Source organism: Anabas testudineus, chromosome 7 (genome assembly GCF_900324465.2).
Source record: "Anabas testudineus chromosome 7, fAnaTes1.2, whole genome shotgun sequence".
NCBI classification, from domain to species: domain Eukaryota; kingdom Metazoa; phylum Chordata; class Actinopteri; order Anabantiformes; family Anabantidae; genus Anabas; species Anabas testudineus.
The window spans coordinates 16532156-16557260 of record NC_046616.1 but is presented as its reverse complement, the minus strand read 5'-3'; the positions used below and the strand labels follow the sequence as shown (position 1 = coordinate 16557260).

At 39.2% G+C, this 25105-nt stretch overlaps 1 protein-coding gene across 1 annotated transcript; it reads left to right on the top strand.

Annotated features, from left to right (window-relative positions):
- The first annotated feature begins 13021 nt into the window (after positions 1-13021).
- slc12a5b (solute carrier family 12 member 5b) lies at positions 13022-23533 on the top strand. Its single transcript, XM_026367607.1, has 25 exons — positions 13022-13141; positions 13294-13434; positions 14251-14397; positions 15512-15566; positions 15659-15789; positions 16766-17013; positions 17095-17306; positions 17393-17560; positions 17825-17923; positions 18073-18130; positions 18485-18659; positions 18882-19000; positions 19150-19248; positions 19644-19763; positions 19935-20039; positions 20304-20472; positions 20587-20782; positions 21067-21236; positions 21368-21499; positions 21668-21775; positions 22015-22131; positions 22364-22545; positions 23039-23053; positions 23159-23292; positions 23442-23533. Exons 1-25 carry the CDS (start codon positions 13022-13024, stop codon positions 23531-23533), a joined length of 3312 nt encoding a protein of 1103 aa, XP_026223392.1.
- The last annotated feature ends 1572 nt before the right edge of the window (positions 23534-25105 follow it).

Here is a 25105-nt window from a genome sequence, read left to right as displayed (position 1 = left end):
GACAGACAGACAGACAGACAGACAGACAGACAGAGGTGAGAGGGAAAGATGGAGGGAGGCGCTCATGGGTTAAGAGCTAAAGCCGCTTGGCCCAGATGAAGATGGCACTCAGGCTCTCTGCCAGTGAAAGCCCAGCCAACAGCCCACTCTCGCTGACTGGGCAGGGAAACGGTGAGTTAGGCCACACAAATACTGGACATGCAGCCTACAGCTGTGCAGACACTGAATGGTACAGGTAACAGAGCATTAGGGACACAAAGAGTAAAGGCTCTACTTAAAATATATCATTCGTTTACATAAGAACATTTTTAGCCATTTGGACGCAATTGAAATTTTTGTTGTTTTGTTTTTTACTTTTTAATGTAAAACTGGTTAAACAGGGATCAGACACACATAGCAGAAAACCTGACCTGTCATATGCCTTTTATTTAACACTTCTATTATTTCCTAATCATTTATTAAAAGGAGCACAGTTTATACTCTATAATATAGACAGCAGTTTTGGGCACTTTATTATATAGTGTAGTTTATTATTGACTTACATGTGTTGTCAATTTTATGAATAAAACTACTCAATTGAAACACCAGTGAACATTTGTAAATCTATTATTTATTATAGGTAAAAAAAAAGGTATAAAAGTTTATTCCTCATTTATGATGAACAGTATGCTTGTTTGTACATGCTTTTTACAGTTTGCATGTGTAGCTCTACTTTTATTCCACGATTAAATAGATGGTGGTATGTTAGCATTTAGAAATACCTGGAAGTGCATCAGCTTCATTTACTACAATTACTCCATAAAATATATGGCTTCTCAGGTGGTTACTGGGAAATAAATAGAAAGTGGCAGACCTCTGCCAGTTTTCCTTTATGTGCTTTGTAGATACAGTATATAAGAAACCAACACAACGTCTCAGCTTGTATTGTACATCATGGAACTTGCTCCTGCTAAATCTGGGATACAGCTTCTGTCAATTATGCTTGCATTAAATTAAAATAATTATAGTTTAATTAATAGTTTCGTGCCCTATTATCTTCATAAAGCTGTATCCATCGTCTTCATTTTTTCTCTATAGTGGTGTTTTCTTTGTCCTCCTTGATCTTCCTGCCACTCAGACACCGGCCCATCTTTCTTGTGTGGTTCACAATGGAGCTGTAGCAGAACGCATTGTGTTTCAAATATCAAACAGGCCTGAGCACCATGACGTGACACCAGTGAAATGGTGGCGTCTGTAGCTGGTTTCAGTCAATGGGGATAAAATCTCTCTGAACATCTGCCAAAACACAGAGCTCCTCTAACCAGTGACGGACACGCAGTTCACTGTGACATAATATCAAGCATACAAATTCTAATGGTTTGAAAAAAGCTTCTTTTTTTTTTTTTCTCCTTTCATCCATTAAATGCTGGTTGTGTTTTTGCCATGCTATATTTGTCACTAGGCAGGTGGTGTGGATTAGTGATGCTCTCTAAACTTCAGTATGGGATGATACACGCACCACACAGGAATGTATAATCTGTCATCCCGGAGCTTTTTAGTATTTTATATAATTATATTAACAACCATCTGAAAGTCTCCTTTCTGTACAGTATGCTTGTTAATTGCCTCTCCTCACTTTACTCCCTTAATCTTGTTTCCTATTTGTTCCGTCACCCAGCTCTGCCACCTCTTTTTTCCCTTCTTGTCTTTTGCTCTCTCAGTCTATAATTATTCATTAAACCACCGCTCGTCACCTACGTGATGCTGTCTCACAAATTGCAATTGCACTCGAGTTCTGTGTCCTTTCAGTAAACTCCCATACAATAATTATAACGCACTGACAGATATTTTACTCACAATCATGCATAGTTTTGATAAAACACTGTATACAGCATCTAGATTTTGTTATTATCACTTGATTGAAGCTCTTGCAAATTTAATTTTCCCCTTTGTAACCAGAATCTAAAACAGTACCAGTGCCTATAAACAAGTCTTTCATATTCTTTTCCAATTTAGACTAAGATTTAAATGAAAAGAAAACTTATCCAAGCCAAAAATAATCATATACACTAAGGCAGATCAACCACTGTGTAACTGCGTTTCAAGTTCACAGAGTTATACAAGTGCAGCCTGCAGCTCTTCTACAGTTAATGGGTCATGGCCATGCAGGAAAATATAAAAGAGAGAAGTAGGATGAGGGAGAAATAACAAAAGCGGGATGAGCACAATAATGAAATGGAATCTCGTCTTCCATCTGAAAAGATCATCAAAGGAGATTCTTAATCTCAGGAGGCAAAATTTTGTCATCTGACGTGTGTCCCCTCTTTCTCCCAATCCCTCTCCATCCATCCAACTCTCTCATGATGAGATAGATGATGATGAACATGCATGAGGGAGAGAAAGAGAGGGGGGAGGGAGGGAGGAAGAGAAGGATAATACCTCCTGAATACATGATGAATGTAGTCATCAGGCTTAAACTGACTGGGGGGTGAGTGGCGCACAGAGACTGAGGGCGTGCATGTGAGTGTCACTGAGCACACCATCACCAACTCTCCCCTGCAACCACTCTCAGTCTCTCCATTCTGCTCCCGACGAGAGACAGCGGGAATCACACAACAGACAATTAAAAGAGAGGCTAAAACACAATTCTTTTCTCAGAGCTTTGTTTGAAAACTGATAATAAACCGAAAGGTAACAAGAAGTATAACACATCCATCCAGAGCATTTTTTTTTTCTCAGCAACAAGCTGAGGAGCTGTGCTCAGTGTGCACAGCCTGAGGAGGAGAGAGGATGCTGAACAACATGACTGACGGCGAAGAGGGAGAGGGGGGACCCAACAGCCAGGGTGAGTGACGAAACCTGCAGCAGACTGACGAGAGAAGCGTGTGTCTGTGTGAGTGTGTGTGTGTGTGTGTGTGTGTCGGTGCACCAACTTGCACACGTCCGCGTGCCACGTGCACGGCTGCTAAAGGTGCGACAGCACATGTGTGAGTTGAAGGAAGTTAGAGAAATAAGATTATGTAATGTCACGGATTCAGAGCCGAGTGGCATCCGCTTTGTTTGGGTGTGAAGAACTGAGCAAGACGGAAATGGACAGATGAAACATTTACACTTCATAAAAATATGTTTTACGCAAATGCTGAGGGAAAGGAAAGGAAAGATGCTGCAGTCAAGGATCCATCTGCTTCTACACTGGGTCTCATGAATTGCACCTTCTGTTGTTGTTGTATGTTTCAACAAGTGCAAAAGTTTTGTCTGGTTTGGTGCTGGTTGTTAAAATGATTCTGTTTTGGTCAAAGAGTGGATAAACTTGCCATCCTGATGCGGTCGATGGATCTGCCAGATGTTTATCCTACGCCTGTGAATTCTCATGTCCATGTCAGACACTTTAAGCAGCAGGATGTCTGGGAAAACCAGTTTGTTTTTTTCATTCTCCAACTCATTCAAGTCTCTATGCGTCATGAACATCTCGCCCAGAGGCGAAAGCGGCCTTTCATAATGGTCCAAAGTGTGTGTGTGTCTGTGTGTGTGTGTGTGTTGTTTGGGTGTCAGATCCGTTTGCATAGAAATACTGGGATGTTGTTTAACTTTTATTAACCCACATCTGTTTTAACACTTGTGTGTTTTCATTACTTATTGAATTACTTATTACTGCAATTATGATCTAACACAAAGCGACTGCTTGAATTTGAACTTTGTGAGTTTTGTGAGGTTTTTATTTGTCATACGCAGGATAACAGTTAATATCTTTGGGATTTTTACTGTAGGTCAAACAGATCAAGCACGTTAAAAACATTGTGGGGGGGGGTTTGAACCTAATAAATGTTTGTTAATAATAATATACAAATCACAATGATGGTGATGATATTTTGAAACCTGTGATATTCACACTAGTTAGTTTTACTCAGTTTCTGTGTTTACAGTTATGTCACTGCACTGCTGCTTACATACCTTTCCTTTCTTTGCTTATATCTTGATAAAGAAGTTAATTTGGCACAGTAATCTTGACTAGTTTTGGTCCATTTTGGGCCTTTGTCTTCTTTTGTCTTATGTTTTTTTTTCCCTAACCCATCACAAAATGGGATCTGCATTATCTTAGAACTGCCCATCAATTTAAATAAGAGCTTGAATACATCCACATCTTCTCAAGGGGAAACAGTAGTCCTGTCTAGTGCACACTGTGTTGGGGTTTTCACCTTTAGAAACAAATAACAGTAGAGTTGAATTTGAAGGCTGTTCACAGCACTTGGGGCTGACACATACAGACAGACATTCACACCTATTAGCAATTTTGAGTCACCAGTTAATCTAATCTTTGAATTTATGTCACATGTGATGCTGAATTCAGTGGTTCTCTTTTTTTTCTGTGTGTGACATTGTTTTACAAATGTTTAATTGTGGTAACAAGTAAATACTGTATTTAAAAGCATGTTAATCCAAACAGGCATTGCAGTTGCATTGAGCAGAAACTCATTGTGTATGAGCCATTGACCTTTTGCTTTTTAAAGGTTGTGATTTGAGCAACACCGCCACCTTGCAGTTGAGAAAATTGGGGTGTAGATGAGTTTACTAATGAGGAGGCTGCACACTGTCACAGAAATACACTGGATTAGTTCTGATCAATAAGCTCAACAGGACTGACAGTGAGATGGACAATGGATGAGTGATTCAGTCCCGATGCAGATCTGCTTCTACACAGCACAGATTTTTTAAACTCTAAATTCTGAATGTATAAAAATTAAAGCACAAAAAAAGGTAAAGTAGCATAACAGGAAAGATAAAATAAAAACAAAGAAACATGTTTTAAGACCTGATGTTGAATATCTCTGACACAAAGACATAACGTGTTTTTGAGATGTGTTATCCTCCAGCTACTGATGGGATGGGGTGGGTAACACTGGTTGATAACAAAATCACAAATACTGATTAGTGAGATGTTCTGCACATGATTGGTTCAGGAAAAGCAAACGATGACATCAGTGCGTATTCTCAAATGTAGTGAACCTACTGAGAAATTGCTCATGTGATCATGTCAAACTTTCATTTTTCCATTTAGTCAATTCAATGTGCAACACGAGGGTCTCATGGTCCCTCATTTCATGGTCCTGTTGTAGTGTCAGCATATGTTTCAGCTTGTAGAGTATATAATAAAAAGGTCATGTCAACGTCACATTATTGGCAGTGTTTATATAAAAGTATGTAATAACATCATGTGAGCAATGCAAGGTCAGGAGTGATGATTTATCATAAACCAGGAGCTAATAGATAGATATTCATATATAATAATATAAAATAATAATATACTGTGTACAAAATAACTTAAAACAGACAAATAAACCAACATTGCTGTAGCTTTGGGTATGTAGGTTGGTGTTTCAAGCAAACAGGATACAGGGGGGAGGAGCATGCTCTGTGAGGCTGAGGTTCGGGTTAGCGAAAGATTGTGTTTTGGTTTAAATTTTAATACAGACATTGTGTGTGTGAAGTCACTGTTGGATATTTGTCTATTAACCTGAACCCAACCACAAAAAACCTTAACAACATTAGCTACACACATGTTGTTGAACTGCCACATTGGATATTTTTGTGGAAAATCTGATATTTTGGAGGTCAAAAACATTGACAGTATATTTCATTGATGTTAAGTATCATCATATTTGCAACTTGTCATTTACGTTAATTGTGAACATATGATCATTATTGTTAACAGAAAACGTAATCCTGTTACAATTACCGGCACCCTACAAAGATCTGTTTGTGATTGCAGTTTAGTCGTATAGGAACTTCTCATTAACATTCTGTAGTAAATTGTGACCTGATGGTGGCACCAGAGGTTAAGAGGATCAGTAAAGTCATTCGACTGTATCCTCTGAGGGCCTTAAGTTATTAGGCTAAGATTGTCAATAGTAATGATAGTACCAGAGAAAAAGTCAGTGAGCTTGATCTGTTGACCACAGACCAACCGTCCTCATTCAGTGAGACCCATAGCGGTTACACTGTCCATTAATTCACAAGAAAAAAGTCAAACATTAAAGAAAAGTCTATATAACATGCTGACACAGTAATATGCTGGTTTCTGTTTTGCACACCCGTTAATTAACTAATCTCATGATGCCTCAGATTTATGTATCACCTACCACCACCTACAAATATTAACATGTTATATCTCTGTATAAAAACCGAAAGATGAAAACACATTCTGGTTGTACAGGTGGTTTGTGCTGGACTATGCCTTGACTGGCTTTATGAGATTTTTTTTTTTTACACATTAAGCAAAAGAGATATAACATGTTAGTTAATTAGTAAGCTTTGGAAGAGCTAGGGGAGCTGTTTCCCTCAATGTCCAGTCTTTGTGCTATGTTAAGCAAACGTTCTCCTGCCTGTAGCTTCATATTTAACTGAAAGATATGAGAGTTGTATCCGTTCTCTCATTCAAATCTCAGGCTGAGGGTGATTTCATATTGATCACAATGAGTTTGTCTAATACAAATGCATCTTCCTCCCTGCAGAACACAACAGCTTCATGCTGAGATGGACTCAGTCTGTTTACCACATGTCATTAGCTCATCCATTGGTGTTGGAATCTGAATTTGTGTGATTTCACTGAGAGAGAAAGGTCACATAAGATCGGAGAATGAAAGAAACATGGACAAAACTTTCCCTTCCTGGTGCTGATTGTGGTTCACTGTCTTTGCCAGTATCATTGATGTAGGTTAAGAAGTTGAAAGCGAATTGTGATTTGTTTTTCAGCCCTACATATTCCCAGAAATACTCACTTGACCACGAAATCTGCAGCTGAAATTTATCCCAAACATGTGCATTATTTACTTTAACTAGCATTTGCTAAACCACGGGAGGCCTGCATACAGGTTTGATGCCGTGTATTTGTAGAGTATAGTACTTTATACAACACAATGCGTGTTGTTCTGTAGGTGTTGTGTTGGCTGTTTATCACATTGCATCTTCTCACCAAGCCTTTGTTGGCTTACAGGCATGGGAACAAACAGGAACAGCGTGGTCTCATTATCTGCAGAAAATGCCAATTTTCACCAGGAACTTGCTGCTATGCTCTTTGGTGAACATATGCGTCTGTGTTAGAGCAGCAGAAGTGTAAATTGATTTCAGAGGTAACAAGACTGTGTGGTGTTTAACCCAAAAAATGCTCCACATCTGGAAAGTCTAAGGCTGCTTTGAATTTTTTCCTCCTTGTTTTTCTTGTTGTTGACTCGATGATAAGATGTTTTGAAATGTTGAAGGATGTGGTCCTCTTCTGTATATTACATGTTGCTCATCATGGGAGATGTGTGGGAGATTTTTGGTTCTTTTATTTTTCTATGATATTCTGTTTTTACCACTACTGCTACTTGATAGCTATTATTGGCTGCAGTATTATTATGCTGCTATTCATAAAGGCAACAATGCTTATGTTCATCATGTTCACCATCTAGAGTAGTAGCACCACAGCATTTGCTCATTAACAGTGAACCCAAAGTGCAGGTGAGGCTCGTGGGAATGTTACTAGTTTTAAAGATAAGTGACTGTCAACCTAAGTACGGTACAGGCCTGATGATGGGGCCAAAGAGGAACATGAAGCAATTCAACAGTCAATACATTTCATTAAATGCCATAAATAGCCATAGAGGAAAATAAAGATTGATTGATTGATGATGATGATTAAAATCCTCTTGATCCATGTCTGCATATATTTTAATGGCTGTCCGTCCAGTAGTTGAGATATTTAAGTTTGGATGAAAGTGCCATGGCTAAAATAGTTTGTCTGGTCAGTGAAATTAACCAACTACTTCAAGTATGGCAGCTGTCGAGAAGCCATTTTTCTGTGTCTTCATACTGAACATCCAGATTTGTTGTGAATTCAACAATGTTTAACATGTGATTTTAGAGAGAAATTAACCAGGAGAAGCAGAAAAGAAGCCTGATTTACGATATTACTGTATCACACGATTAAAAAGCAGAGTGAGCGCTATACAAGGCTGCACACATACTGATTGTGTACATGTCAGCAGGCTTATCAGTGTCAGTATCATTAGCTTTAGACTCCCAATCTGTCAATAGTTGCAATCAGTGTGTCAACAGCATCTTTAAAGATGAAAGAGGGAGTCCTTTCATGTAAGATAGAAACTGTTTTCCTCATCCTCTTCCTTATTTTATCATCCACCCTCTTGAAATGATTTCCTGAAGTATCTGCAGCAGCAGAACTATTTCACTTTAGTGAAATTTTAACCTGCACTAACTTGAGTTTAACCCTTTAAGATAGGCAATGATATGATGATACTTTATTTTAACAAACGTAACAGAGGACACTGAGGTTCTGGGTACACATGCATGTATATATGTGTCCTGTATGTCTGTATACATTTACAATTGGTGTACAGAGTGCACATATCTGTATCACCTGGTGTTCTGACAGTTTCCTCTTATGGGATCAAAGTTGTTAAGCTTATCTTATCTTGAAGTACTGGATACTTTCCCTGATGATGTTAGACAAGTGAGAGATGCATCATTGGCCCAGCTAGTCCTGCAGTCCTGTCTCTGGCGAATCACTTCTAGTTCAGGAGAGAATTCAGGGGACTCAACTGTTTTGCATTAAATTATTAACCACTCACAAGAGCAGGATAAACAGGCTATAGATAGATCCATGTGACAATATGATTTATCATGTTTAACTCAATATTCTGTCCTTATTCTTGTTTTCATGTTTAGCATTTAAATCTGATCCATTTTTGGCAGAACTCATCACAGTTCAGTGTCACCCCTGCTCACTGGAGTCTGTCTGACAGAAAGAAACACAGCCAGACCGGCCAACAGACCGTGGCCCACACAGCGACAGCAAGTGCCAGTGAGGGGAGAAATTTGAATTAAACAAATGAGTTCATGGAATTAGCTTTAATTCTTACTTGCAGAAGGCGAGGTGAAAATGAATGAGGTATGTGTGGTTAATGTAATTGTGAGGTTGCTGTGCAGCTGACTGGTGCAGTTCGGTCACATGCAGAAGTTAATTTCTGCCTCTCTGTTACTCCAGCAGCTGCTGGATAATCCCCTTGAGCCTGTGTCCTATTAAGCTTTTAAAAGCCGGTATAAACTGTCCATTTTGTAATAGCCATGTCACATCAAGGGAACAAATCTGCACCGCTGACAACCTTTCATCTGCATGTTGCAGTCAAGTCACAGTCATAGCTCTGGCTGCATAGACATTAACATGCTTTTGAGCTGATCACCAGTTATCAATATGTCATGACAGTGTGTCCTGAGGTGAACACAGGGATATGTTGGTGGTTGCAGTGTGCCACAAACTTTTGTTTGTGTCCTCTTCGGTGTATTATTGAATGAAACATTTTGTGTAATTCGCCTATTTCTATTTCTTTTTGAATGTCTTTGTGTTTTGACACATAAATCTCCCTCAAACCAGTCTGATGGGTAACATCAGCCTGATCTCAATGATCTGACTATTTTGCATCATGATCGCTTCATCGGGCTTCAGGTTGTTTGTAATACAGTTTGGGAAGGAGCTCTATTTTTACCTTATGTGCATGTGTCCTTCAATTATATATAATTTCACATAATCTAGTAAACCTGCCTTTTTAACTTCCCTTCCATCCCTGCGCTCACTAACATGCAGGAAGAAAGGTAATTAAATTTTCTGTTTCAGAAGTGCCTTAGAAATCCTGTTTATGTGTGTTTTAACACATGCGTTCAGACAAAGGAATAAAAGAAGAGCTCATCCTGGGGCAGTAATTTGCTGCGGACATGATGAATATGAGTCGGACGAGGTTGCTTGTCCTGATACAACCCTGCCTCCTGAGAAATGATGTTTGTATGCAACTAAACTACACCAGCAAACGCATTTGGTACAGGAGGGAGGTCAATTAAGTTTTCACTTAATTTTTAGGAGAACGCATATTACTTCCCATCTTCACATCAGTCACAGTTACCTGTCAGGTCAAATACATTCTCTGCTACCTTCTTAAATGGGCACTTTTTATGGTCATCCTTTTTCTATATGTTTGTCAGTTGTGCCTCTGTGCGGCCACTTTTTGTATCTTCACAGAAATATCAGCTTTTATAACTGAATGCAGATGATACTGAGTGCCGGTAACAGCCCTATAAACCTTACAGTACTGTCCAGTTGCAGAAATTTATCTATGTAGGTCACATTTGACAATATTTAATCTCCCAATCAATGATTCCTCTGTGTTGCGTAATCAAAGAAAAGGGAAGTCTGTGCTTTGTTTTCATCTAACTTGGGCAAATTCATTGGGTTCTAGACTAGCTCTAGACTAACGCCACCGACATGAACATCGTTTCATGGGTTCCTTTACTCCTTCATCCTTGAGTCATTTCTTGGATTAGCTGAATAATTTAGCTATTTATGAGCTCAAACTAAATTTGTCAGAAAAAAGGAAGCCTAAGATCAGAATTGTTATTCTGCAAAACAAACAATAAAACTAATGCACTGACTGATGAGCCCAGACCAGATAAAGCTACAAAGAATAAGTATGTTTAAAACATACAGCACGGCCATTAAGAGCTTTATGAAACAGGAGTAAAATCTTAAAATGAATGCAAAAATATTCCCGGGATTTTTTAGAGATGAAGCGTCGTGGGTAGGGTTTTAGTCCCAGTTAGAAGAAAAGAAGATGATCTTTCAAAAAAGCACTTTGAAGAGTTCATCTTAGAGCAAGTTATTCATAATCAGATTTTCAAATATATTGAGTTATTTATATATATAAACCTTAAATGACTGAACAACTCCGTGCTTATAATAAGACTGCAAAACATGCAAAACAAATTAGTTATTTTTGTCTTTTATTTTCTAAACTCCAACTACAAAAGAAGAGGCTGTCAAAGACAAATGAACAGTAACAGTTTCCACCTATGTTAAGAAATAAAGGCAAATTCACTGGCTTACTAAAATTTGCAGGTCTTTGCAGTGCATGCCAGTGGCCCAGTTAATGATGGATGCACATCTTTGTGCGCTCAAACAAACTCAAACAAAAGGAGACCTACAGGAGAAAAGGACTCATTGTTGTGTTTCACATTAGGAGCAGCAAAGTCGGCTGTGGAGGATGCAGGACTTCGACTGCGAAGTAAGAAAACTAAAACCAACCCTGTCCTTCTCATGGTCTGTCAGGCCAGAGGTAGAAATGTTGAATATGACACCTACTCTAACACTGACAGATTGGTGACAGTTTCTTCCCAGCAGAGACCTATAGACAGCCCCAACCGCTCCTACAAGGTTTCACACCCAGATTGAAAGAGATAAAAATACCTCAACATTTGTGGTGGTTGTAGTTTTGTGTCTTGTTGCATTTTGTGTCTATACTTAGTAGCTTTGGGTACAATTTTAGTTTGGCTTTTTCATTTCTTGTTGCCCGTTCCGCTTCATCTATGATTTTGTGCTTTTTTTTTTTTACGTCTCTTTGTTTTTTGTAATTTTGCATCTATTTGATATCTGTAATCATTTTGCAACTGTTGCAAAAAAAAAAGTGACTGCCTCACCATACATTTTCTCATTTGTTTGCCTTTGTCTTTAGTTATTTTTGTGTATGCCATACATTCCTGTTGCTCACTATTCACTGTTGTGAAGTAATGAAGTCACTTGTGTGCTATGTTAACACTTAATGGATCATCACTTAGGGAATATTAACATGCAGCTTCAGGATTTCAGACCCATGTATCTGGTCAGCCTGTGTGAAAGCAGAACCATTCTCGAAGTAATACAAAGCTATTTGTGTTAACTAGTCAGATTGAAACATTTACATGTTGCTACATGCACCTTAATATGAATTGTTACCATCACATTGGTAACAATTCATATTAAGACACAACACACAAAACTGGACTAATGGTTTTTGGATGATGAGGGTGTGAGGTTTATTTTTGTGCAGTTTGTAAATAGTCGCACATCACTGACATGTGCAGGGTCATACTACACTGCTCAGGGCCAACAGCAAAAGCTTAGTTCTGAATCTTTGTAACATGTGAAACATGTTTTAGAGCAGCTTACTTAGGTCAGGAGGCAGAGTGAAAGGTGTTTGTTGAGATGGAACATTTTCAATTGTATGATCATCAAACTCTGTGTTGCACAAATGTGCAGCTGTAGCACACGAAATAAGTCAAATACAACAGAATAAGAGGAACGTAAAAAAAAGTATTCTTGACACCTCGACACATAGCTAGGTGGAATCCAACCATTAACCCTGGGGTTTATAGACAACTGCTCTTAATAAAACATGGTTAAACGGTTGAAATGAGCTTCAGATGCAGACTCAAAAATATTAATGGATCACAGAGGACTCAGAGGTAGTTGAGTTTAACACAATATCTGCTGTAGGTCGTAATGTTATCAAATGTAGTTTGGCCTCATTACAACAGATCTTCATTATTGTTTGCTGTGCAGTCGGATCTATGTATTGATCGTGCTAATTAAATGTTTCTTCGTTTCCAACTGCTATTACTACTAGTAGTACTGATAATGCTACGGTATTGCTGGAACTCAGTAAATGCTAAATACTTTACACAAATTCTAAATGACACACCATACAGTAAAACTGAAATGCTTTCAAAGCCAGAAGATTTTGTGCTGCATGAGAACACTTTGGCCACCATTGGACTCGATTCGTGTGTAACATTGCTTCAACTTGGGAAATGAAAAAGGGCAAATTGCTTGTGTTCCTTTGAGTAGTCGTGTGTGGCTCTTTGACTAAGAATGACTATTACTAATAGAACCTATTTTAATTACTGGCTTTTCAGCTTTATTGCTTTGGTTTTACAGCCCATGACTGTTTTGATACTGTCTCACCAGCAGGATCGTCTTTATATGGTTGTTTTCAGCTAAAAAGTGTCATAAATTCATGTTGACTGCTCAGCACCAGCTGTTTTTCTGTCCTCCAGTAAGGTTTTCGTAACACTAGTCATTATCAACAAGGACCAAATGACTACATCTATTATGTATATTATAACAGTTTAAATATGAATTACAAAGTAAATGTCTTTGAAGATACATCACTAATGCTGCTAGTTGATGTTTCTGCATTTAGGTGATGGGAACCCCAAGGAAAGCAGCCCCTTCATCAACAGCAGTGCAGCCAGCAATGTGGAGAAGAGCCAACACTATGACGGCAAGAACATGGCTCTGTTTGAGGTGTGAACAGTTTTCAGCTACTAGCAACAATCATACTGAGCTTATTAGTGTGAAGTATTAAAACATCTTATCTGAGCTAACTGTATTGATGTTCCCAGTAGCTCTCTAGATCTCCAGTATTATAACTGTGTGTTTCTGTGTGTGTGTTACAGGAGGAGATGGATACCAGTCCAATGGTTTCCTCTCTGCTCAGCAGTTTAGCCAACTACTCCAACCTACCAACAGGAAGCAAAGAGCACGAAGAGGCCGAAAATAATGAGGAGGGGGCACGTACATCTAAAAAACCTATCAAGGTGTGGTACAAGACTGCAGCCATGTTAGTAGCTCTATGGGGCTGCACTTTGAGCTTTGAGCTAAGCACCTCACCAGCTATATAACATATTTTCACAAACATCTGCTAATTTGCACTAAAAACAAACCTCAAACCTGTTTTTTGATGCCTAAAAATTATATTGGTAACAGTAACTTTCAAACTGAATTTGTTCCTAAGTCAATTTTAAAATAAAATAGATGGGAAATAATATGAAGAAAAAGAAAATATGAAATATAACACCACATAAAGTGCAAGGCCATAAAGCAAGGAAATCACACAATTCAACAGAATTTATTTTGCGTATTTGCTCCAACAGTCAGAAGATCTAGTTAGAAGATGATAAATAAGGGTCAGTGCAGTATTAAGAAACTGCTCAGACTGAGAAACCTGAAGGATCCTGCAGGAGGTCAATGCCAAAACACAAGCAGTGATTTGCATCTGACTGTTTATCTTTTGGTTCCTTCTGACACCACTCATCACCTCATGTATACTTCAGAACTTCAACAAGGGCAAATAAGAAATTAATATTTCAAATTAGTTTTGAAGTTTTCATTGTTTTCACTTAATATTGATACATATAAATGTATGAATAAATGTCCTGTCTTCCATGAATTCAATTTCTCTTCCCCTTTCTCTTCTGAATAGTTATAACAACCAGTTCTAACCTAAAAGGATTATGGTGTTGTTCTGTTTAAAGCAGAGACAACAAGCAAAGTGAAAAATAAGATGAGGCAGGTGAAAAACAAAGGCCCCACAATTTTCAACTGGCAAGTTTTGATGTTTTTGTGTTTTCCAGGCTCCACAGCTGGGCACTCTGATGGGAGTATACTTACCATGTATCCAGAATATTTTTGGAGTGATCCTCTTCCTGCGGATGACTTGGATGGTTGGGATTGGAGGTGTCTTTGGCTCCTTTATAATTGTCTTCATGTGTTGTTCCACAGTGAGTAAAACTTGAGGAAACAGATGTTACTGTTATATTTAAGACATGTACACCAACTTTAAGTGGTTGCTGAGCGCACATCTAACCGGTGGACTGTGTGATTAAACTGTTAACAATAAATAAATAAATAAACTGATGATATAATATAATATATAACAGCCATCATAATTACAATTTGCATTGCACAGATGCTGAAGGTGACACAGTAAATCCTAGCTTTAGGACTTCTGCCAATAAACCCACTAAAATCCCACCACCACTTTTCCCCTGTTAGAATCAGTGATTGCAGCTCAGTCAGTGTCTCAGTTTAAATAATGAATTGCATGACATATTGTAAATTTGGGTTGGAAAACACTGGACACACTGCAATTTCACCTGGTCTACTAGATGAAAAATCATGGGATCATCAAAGTTAATCGATCCAGAGGAGGACATAAAGCATGTGCTTTTTTCACTCAGAACTACAAATGTCAACATTACGATGCCATTACTAGGAAATCAGGGGATCAGCAAAGTATGTGAGCTTCATCTTCATTTGTCATAATGGTGCCACGGGTGAGACGTTCCACTGGCTTTACTTAAGAATATCAAATGTCAAATGATAATTTTATAACCCTTTATTGTTTTCTGTCTGCTGCTTATGATGGAACATAGAAACTCTTTAATCTCAGAATTAACATCAGCAGCATTAGAGGTGTAGTTCATCTGCAAATGCCCCTAAAACAAAGCTCCACTCTCATTCATGCTGTTATATAACCTAAACAGAAAGCAACTGCTGTTTTGTGGCTCAATCGCTCATTCAAAAGGTCCAATCTTCAGTGTTTTCAAAGAGCACAGTTTGATTGTTTTGCTGTTATTTCTGGAACACTCATCTTGATCTATGGCTGATATTTCCTGGTTTGCAACTTAAAATACCAAGTGTTTCTGTTGTCGACCTACTGATATAAATAGGGTGGAAAAATTACAATTGAAACACCTAAAATACACCAGCTAAAATTATTATTCAGTTGAATCAACACGTCTGTAAGGTTCATGTTCAACAACAACAGAACATCACCTCTGTCTCCATTGCAGCGTCTCAGAGTTCTGTAACTTGCCTCTGTTGCTTTTCCAGACCATGCTCACAGCTATCTCCATGAGTGCCATTGCAACAAACGGAGTCGTACCAGGTGAGTGCACGTCTGAGGTCATGCGCAGCACATAGTGTGTTTGTATGGCACAGAACACTGCAGTGACTCCTTTGTGCGTTTGCGACTCACAGCTGGAGGTTCATATTACATGATATCTCGCTCTCTGGGGCCTGAGTTTGGTGGGGCTGTTGGAATCTGTTTCTACCTGGGCACCACTTTTGCAGGTGCCATGTACATTCTTGGCTGTATTGAAATCCTGCTGGTAAGTTGTCCTATTTATCAAATAACTTTTTTTGTTTTGCATGCTGCATGCTGCTCTGTATGTGCCTCTTTTATTGCAGATATTTCAGTCGTAGAAATTAATTAATCAAATTTGGCTTCATTGACTTCAAGTGTGTCAGCTCCAGGGTCGTAATATTGTGTATGCTGTTGGCCACTAGAGGATACTTAAAACGATGTTTAAATGGAACAGATGCATTATTCATATCATGCACCTGTGATTTTCCTAAGGACAAGACAAAAACATGATAATGACTTCAGATGTCCAACATATGAACAACTTCATTTGTAAACATCTACTCACAAAGCAAAGAACACTTTAGATTAACATTAAATATTACAAGAGAGATGCTAAACATGAGGAGCTATCTTAGGTGCCCCTGTGTCCCCTGTGAGGACTGTCTAGTGGCTGGATTGTCAGTTCAGTAAGAGATGAGATATGGTTTAATCAGTTTTAATTTCCACAACTAGAAACAATACACAATGGATATGGTTTCATGAAAAAAGGAAGAAAGTAATACATAAAACACACCTTACACCTTACGTGTAACGTGTTGTCTCAGATGTTGCAGTAGCAGCACTCTAGACACCACAAGTAGACCTGCACTCTGAGATCGAAGTGTTCTATTGAGATAATATGGCACTATGAGGTTTTTAAGATAAGATGGTGCTTCATCATTAAGTGCTTTGTATGTAAGGCGAAGGATTTTAAATTCTGTTCTTGATTTTACAAGCTAATGTTGCTGCGTCCAGCCAGAACTCTGACTTTAGCATTTTGCATTAGATGTTTTGTAGGGAGTTACTGGGAATTACAGTAGTCCAGTCTGGAAGTATCAAACGTGTCGACTATTTTCACTTGGAAACAGGATCATCCTGCTGATTGACAACACTGTGTGTACTCTCTTTCCTGTGCCTCCCCCATCATGCATCTCTCTCCCTCCATCTTTCCAATCGTTCAGATTTATATCGTTCCTCAGGCAGCCATCTTTAAGATTGAGGGCCTGGAGGGGCCAGAGGCTGAGGCAGCTCTCCTCAACAACATGAGGGTGTATGGTACCATTGTCCTGAGCTTAATGGCAGTGGTGGTGTTTGTGGGGGTCAAATACGTCAACAAGTTGGCATTGGTCTTTCTGGCCTGCGTCATACTCTCCATCGTGGCTGTTTACGCTGGAGTCATCAAGACTGCCATCGACCCGCCTGTCTTCCCGTAAGTGATTAGTTTATTTGATAGTCAAAGTCTTCAAATTCAAGTATGTACCAATGAAGCTTTTGTTGACTTCCTTTGCAGTGTCTGCCTCCTGGGGAATCGAACTCTTGTCTCCAAAGGATATGACATCTGTGCAAAAGTCATCGAAATAGACAATGAAACTGTCACCACGAAACTGTGGAGATCTTTCTGTGATTCCGATTCCCTGAATGCAACTTGTGATGAATACTTCACCAACAACAACGTCACAGAGATACAGGGGATCCCAGGGATCACCAGTGGCATACTGGCAGGTAACAGATGACTTATCAGTATGAATGACACCTTCTACAATCAATCCATCTCACACGCACATTTTAAATGCCCTTCCATTTTTCAGAGAACCTGTTTGGTAACTACCTGGAAAAAGGGATGATCCTGGAGAAGCGTGGGCTTGCGTCAGAGGTGGATCCTAACAGTCCCACATCCAGCTCCAACCGATACGTCCTGGCTGACATCACCAGCTTCTTCACTCTGTTGGTGGGGATATACTTCCCATCTGTCACAGGTTAGCATCATAGTGGACCGCTTCAGCATTAGCAATGTTTTTATATGTTTAAAATGTTAGTGTGATTTTTGAAGAGGTTTTAGATTAAGATTTAGATTTAATACAGGCTGCAGGTATTGTCCTTCATTAACCAGAGAAGTTACTCTAGTTCCAGTCTATATCACACTGTGTTGATTCTTGTGGACAGAAAAGAAAAGGAAATATTATCTTCCAGTACAGGTGTACAGTAAAAGTTCCTAATGATTCCATTTCTTTGCTCCACAGGTATCATGGCTGGCTCCAACCGCTCTGGAGACTTGCGTGATGCTCAAAAGTCAATTCCTATTGGCACCATTGCAGCCATCAGCACAACATCTACTGTGTGTATCCTTCATTGGGTCGAGGGATATTTAAAAATTAAGTTTGTGGTCTGAAATTGGTAATTGATAATTAATAAAACATTTTTCATTTGTCATTATAGTGTTTGTGTCAGATATGCTGAACAATATATTCTTTAACTGTCTTCTTCCCAGACATGTCCTGTGTGATTCTGTTTGGTGCATGTATAGAAGGAGTCGTCCTACGGGACAAGTATGTCTAATTGTGTAGATTTATAAAGATTTTTTATTTATTTATGTATTTATTTTTATCAAGGCACATATTTAAATCCCGTCAAACCAAAGAAATCTTCCCCTAAATAGTGATTGCACAATCAGATAGTGATAGTCAGTAAATAAATGGTAGTAATGAATCTCTCTCCAAACCATAGAATTAATTAATTCACTTTATTTCATTAAAAGTTAAATAAATCATCATCAGTATACAGTACCAGCCAAAAACTGGTAAATGTTATATAAACTAAATGACTAGGCAGCAGTTAGTTATCTGCTAGAATGGATGTGTTGTTATAGCTTTCATGTATTACATCTTCACCTTTCTCCTCAGGTTTGGTGAAGGGGTCAGTGGTAATCTAGTGATTGGTACACTGGCATGGCCGTCTCCATGGGTCATCGTGTTTGGTTCCTTCTTTTCCACTTGCGGAGCTGGGCTTCAGAGTCTGACAGGAGCGCCACGTCTTCTGCAGGCTATCTCAAGAGATGGCATCATCCCATTTCTTAGAGTAAGACCACATAGCAGCATTCAAATGCATTTCTATTGTTAAGGCAGAAAAGACTGGATGTATGCATCAGCTGCAGAGAAATTTAAGTGAAGGGATGTGAGAAAAAAACATTTTAACATTTGTACACTTCTTGAAATCCACAACTTTATTTGTACAGCGCTTTCTTTTCAACAACCTGCTGTAAAATGTGGTTTTATTTAATCCCTTTGTATGTTGGTGTAGGTGTTTGGGCACGGCAAAGCCAATGGGGAGCCCACCTGGGCTCTCTTGCTTACAGCTAGTATCTGTGAGATTGGCATCATCATTGCTTCCCTGGATTCAGTTGCACCCATCCTCTCCATGTAAGTAGGCTTACACTCTCATTTACACATACATTGGACTTATTGCTGTATGTACAGTAAGATCATTTTCACTGTTCTATGTTTGCATTTTTCTTTTCTTTTTTTCTGATTGTCCTCCTTTCTCTCTTCATCTGTTCTTCTTTGTTTAGGTTTTTCTTGATGTGCTACATGTTCGTCAATCTTGCCTGTGCCCTGCAGACTCTGCTGAGGACACCAAACTGGAGGCCACGCTTTAAGTTTTACCACTGGTGAGTTTGTGTGTGAGTGCCTTTTTGGTTATTTTATGTGTAATAAATCAACATTTAGCTACATGTGCATCAAAAGCAAATAAGTGGGATGTTGGGTCACAATCATCAAGAGTTTTCAGGCTTAGGCTCAGCTGAAATACATTTACAGACAGATCCTGTTTTGCTTGCATTTAATACAAATTTGCAAAATCTGACAGCAGTGGTTTTTATCTTAGGAACAGCAAGAACCTTTGGTATTAAATTTGAATCACCATCGGAAGCCTGTCTGTGCACATACTGGACTTTCCTTAATAGACAAGCTAAAACTAAGAAAAGCTGTGGTCATTGCCAGTACTGTGAAGCTGGCAGAAAATCCCAAATAAAACAAATATGTATGTGACATCCTGTTCCTGCAGGGCTCTGTCTTTTCTGGGTATGAGTCTGTGCCTGTCACTCATGTTCATCTGTTCCTGGTATTACGCCATAGTTGCCATGGGCATTGCTTCCTGCATCTACAAATACATTGAGTTCTGTGGGTAAGTAATCATCACTGCAGCTCAGGAATTAGACAAAAGCAAAATTGAAACTGCAGCACTTGAATTTTTCAAGTGGTTATTGTTTTATTTGATGACAGTTTTCAATAGCCATGTATCACCATGTGCACAGTACATACAAACTGTATATGTTACTCCACTAATGTGTGACAGAGCTGAGAAGGAGTGGGGTGATGGGATACGTGGCATTTCACTCAGCGCTGCACGCTTTGCCCTCATGAGGCTGGAGGAGGGACCACCACACACCAAAAACTGGAGGTCAGTCGGTGTGGTCAATGCTCTTCAGTAGCACTAACAACATTTTGTCTATCCATGACGTTGCTGAAACCAAAGTTTGTTTACTTTGGCTCTCATTTCCTGCTGTGTAACTGTGTAGCACTGTGACAACCTGAGTTAGTGTCTGACAAATGCTATCAGTCAAACGTTAAGCATGCCTGATATCTTAATCATTTTTGACTGCAAGAAGACTACTTACTAAACGTAATGGCTTTCAATCTCTCCTTCTGCACTGTTTTGTGTCAGGCCTCAGATCCTGGTTCTGGTAAGTGTGGACGCTGAGCAGAATGTGGAGCAGCCTCGTCTGCTCTCCCTGACCAATCAGCTGAAAGCTGGGAAGGGTCTCACCATTGTTGGCACTTCAGTTCAAGGAACCTTCCTGGACAACTACGCTGAGGCCCAGAGGGCAGATCAGGTCTGCCCAGCGTTAATTCATCCCTAGCACACAACACATACTGTATGTACACAAACATGGCCGGTTCTGTCCAGACTCACCAACAGCTGTCTTCCCCTTTCTGCGTCTGTGTAGTCTTTGCGAAAGCTGATGGAGACAGAGAAGGTAAAGGGCTTCTCTCAGGTGGTCATCTCCTCCAACCTGCGAGATGGGATGTCTCACTTGATCCAGATTGGAGGACTGGGAGGACTGAAGCACAACACTGTGATGATCAGCTGGCCACGTAACTGGAAACAGCCCGAATGCCACCAACAGTTTAGGAACTTTATTGGTAGGTCTGGCGGACAGGTAGAATAATGGTTGATATAGAGAGAAGAGTAAGTCGTTGGATGTTTGTCTGGTTGCTCTGATACACAATGATAACCCGGGTTTTCAGCTTTGAGGGAAATAATTAACAGTTTGTCCACCATGGAGTTCGGAAGTTTATTTTTCAACATAAAAATAACATTATATACTGTATGTTGATCATGTGTCATGTTTATTAAAAGTTATCACTTGAAAGATCAACCGAGAAGTTGATTTTATAAGAAATCCATTTGTTACGCTCTTCTGCAGAGGTGGTGAGAGAGACAACTATAGCCAGTCTGGCCTTGCTGGTTCCTAAGAACATCTCCAGTTACCCGTCCAACGGAGAGCGCTTCACTGAAGGACACATTGATGTGTGGTGGGTTGTCCATGATGGAGGCATGCTGATGCTTTTGCCCTTCCTGCTGCGCCAGCATAAGGTGGGAAACAAGCCATTATAAAATAATCCTCTCAAATAGGACATTTTTTAAAACAAATGTCTGCGCACAACATGTCAGATGAATTTATTACAGTACCTGTGTCTGTTTTGTGTTGTTTTTTCTTTATGTAGGTGTGGAGGAAATGCAAAATGCGCATTTTCACTGTAGCTCAGATGGATGACAACAGTATCCAGATGAAAAAAGACCTTATGATCTTCCTCTATCACCTGCGCATTGATGCTGAAGTGGAGGTGGTAGAAATGGTGAGAGACTTGTCTGACACACCAATAACTTCGTAAATCGATCCTGTAGGACTTTTGTTTGGGAAACTTTTTTCTTAAAAGAGCAGTCTTTAACCACAGAATAAAAATATATCTCCAAAATACCGTATAGCGCTGTTACATATATGGAAATGTGTCTTCTCTTCGAAGCATGACAGTGACATCTCAGCATACACCTACGAGAAGACGCTGGTAATGGAACAACGATCGCAGATCCTAAAACAGATGCATTTGACCAAGAATGAGATGGAGAGAGAGGTAAATCAGAAACACTTGTATCATATGTAACAAATGTCAATGTCAAATCACATAGCACCTCAAGGAATATTAATTCAGACTTTTTCCTGAAGACTCTGAGCTGTTAAAGGATGTGCTCTGGAACCGGTTCATAATGAGGTGTTTGGGCCTGTTTATAAGACAGACTCAATTCTGAAGGGAAATTAAAAACTGAACATGTTGTTGTCATTACCTGTTTGTTTGTTTTTTTTACATTGTAGATCCAAAGCATTACAGATTCATCCCGTGGGTCCATTCGGCGTAAAAACCCATCTGCCCTGCGTTCCCAGCATAGTGTTGAGGAGGGAGCCAGCCTGGCAGAAAAACCAGAGGAGGAGGTAATGCTGCTCTTACACCTTTGGGAGAGATGTTGTGTTTGTTTCCAGTAATTCTGTCCTAGTTCCCTGTTGTCTCCCTGTGCTCCAGCTTGTTTTCACAAAAGAAGCTAACAAAGCAAAATTCATTTCCAACTGACCACTGGTTTCCAGAGTTCATCTATACTGACAGGTGTCTCTGTTTTTTATCTCTTTCAACCTGTCACACTGTCTTGTCACGGTGTCCTTCTCTCAGTTAGCGGATGCCTCCGACCCAAAACAGGGACAGCTGATCCACGGTAAGAACGCCTCCACACCGACCAGCCCCACAAGCCCCACAATCCCTGCTGCACCTGCACAGAGCACAGCTATGGACAAGGGGAAGACCCTTTTAGCAGCAAATCCAGAAGGAGGCAAAGACATCTTTAACATGAAGCCGTGAGTCACCTCCCAGGTTCACTTACAGTCAGGTCAATAAGTATTTGAACAGTGACACAGTTTTCATCATTTTGGTCCTGTGCACCACCAAAGTGGATTTAATATGAAACATCAAACCAAACGTGCTCTAGGTTAGAACTGGGAGTCCATTTATTAATTAAGTGGTTTTAATTCCTACACAGTTCATCCAATATTTTGACCAAAGGCCTTAATAAAGCTGACAGTGTACACTTGATGAAAACTGTGTCACAGATCAGACTCAGTACAGTAACTGTAGGTCAGCATGCTGTATGTCTTGTGTGTATGTTGTGACATATGGCAGAAAGACAAGGTTGTGGGTCAGTGGTAAATATTAGTATTTATCGACCCGTTTTCCAGGATTGGAAGAGATGACAAACAAAACTTTGTACTTAACCCACTGACAAAAGCAGCTTCCTAGATGACCTACATTTAATTAACTCATTATTATTTTCCTCTGCACATGCTGCTGCAGGGAATGGGAGAACTTGTAAGTATTAGCATTTTGTAGCAGGACTCGATGCTTTCTGAACCGAGCAGCTAACAGAGCAATTTGTAAACCAAACCCAAAATGACAGAGGATTTCTTGCGTCAGGAACCAGACCGATGTGAGGCGCATGCATACAGCAATGAGGCTCAACGAGGTCATCACGAAGAAGTCCAAAGAGGCTAAACTTGTTCTGCTCAACATGCCTGGACCACCTAAGAATCGCATGGGCAACGAAAACTGTATCCTACAACTTGCACACTGTGTTTCGTATATTTTCTTCTCTACATATGGAACCACTGCTCTACACTATGTTGCATTAATACATGTCTTGATTTTACATTCATGTCAAATGAAATCACTTTAGTCCTTCACTGTGATTGCTTCTCAGACATGGAGTTTCTTGAGGTGCTCACTGAAGGTCTCAATCGGGTCCTCCTGGTGCGTGGAGGTGGACGTGAAGTAATCACCATCTACTCCTGAGGGGTTTTTAACAGCACCTATATGGACTCTGTCCTCTCCACCTTCTATATCCCTCCAGTAAAATCCGACCACGCCCGTCCAGCTGTTACTGTCTAACTATAACATGAAGAGTTGTGCAACAGTCACATTTTGTGTTCTTAACGTGTCAGCTGATAACAACTGATGGGTTTTATTGTTACTTCAGAAAAATCAAAAGACTCAAAAAGCTTCACTTATCCTCAGGAATTTGATAAACCAAGACACATACAGTAAAATTATGTAATCAGGAGACTGTGTAACCTATCCATGATAAAGCTGAGTGATGAGATAATACAAAAGCAAATAAGATTATTATTGATCCTCCATTTCCTTTTGTTCCTGATCATTTGTAAAAAAGGATTGTGTGTTTCTCTTATTTTGTATTATTTATTATTTAGTATATTTATGTATTTATCAGTCACATCTGTCGTTGTCCTGGTCTGTTTGTTTGTGTGTTTGTTTGTTTTTTCTTTCATTGTATGTTTGAAAGCTCACATGTCAATAGGAGAGCACTGGTGATTATATGATATCTTCCTTTATACCTACTCTGCATTAACATTATTTGACTGTAGGATTGAAAACGCAGAGCTGGGAGCTGTAAATATGTACAAAGAACCCCAAACTGACAAAGACCAACTGAATCATTTAGATTTACCTCTAGGTTTCACTCGCTGTAGCGCCCCGAGCTTAACGTTACACTGTCTGTGAAATACACGGGTGATATGTGAGGTTTCCTGTTTATGCCCAGACCACAAACATCCGTGACTTATGCATATCCACATTGATGTAGGGAGTTATCTGGTAATTTATTTGTCAGCATTGCTCTAATGTGGATTGAATGGACTCATACACATGTTGTCAGGATGTACTTGTGTCTGTTGTTTTCATAGTATAATATTTGGACTACATTTCTCAAACTTTGTAGCACAACTTGTATTTGACTTCAAATTATAAATTAAAATCAGTTGCAGGATTTTGTCTTTACAGAAATAGCTTAGAATAACCAATACATTATGTCTACTAAAGTAAAGTAATCTTACAAGAATTGATAGAATTTTATTTATTCAACTTTTATAGTTCTGTAGAAGCATTCAGTATTTTATTATACATATCTATGTTTGTACACATGAAACATAAGACTATATAAGATGTTTAAAGTGATCAGATAGATGACTAGATAGACAGATAGATAAATCAGATAGACTACTGTTTCTCACATGGATAATATGTGATCAATTGTATGTATATATGTTCATATAGACAGTTTAGACAGTTTGTGTGGGAAGTGCACAGTATTAAAGAAATATTACATTTTTGCCATATGTTAATTCACTTTTTTTGCTGAAAGTTTGATGAGTTTGAAACCGCACCCATGTTACTTTGTTAATAATGTGGCTGTAAATGAGATGTACAGTGGCAAGAAAAAGTATGTGAACCTTTTGGAATTTCATGGATTTCTGAATTGGTTTGTCGTAAACGCTCATCTGATCGTCATCTAAGTCAACAAATATAATGTGCCTAAAATAATAACACAAACAAATTCAGATCTTTCAT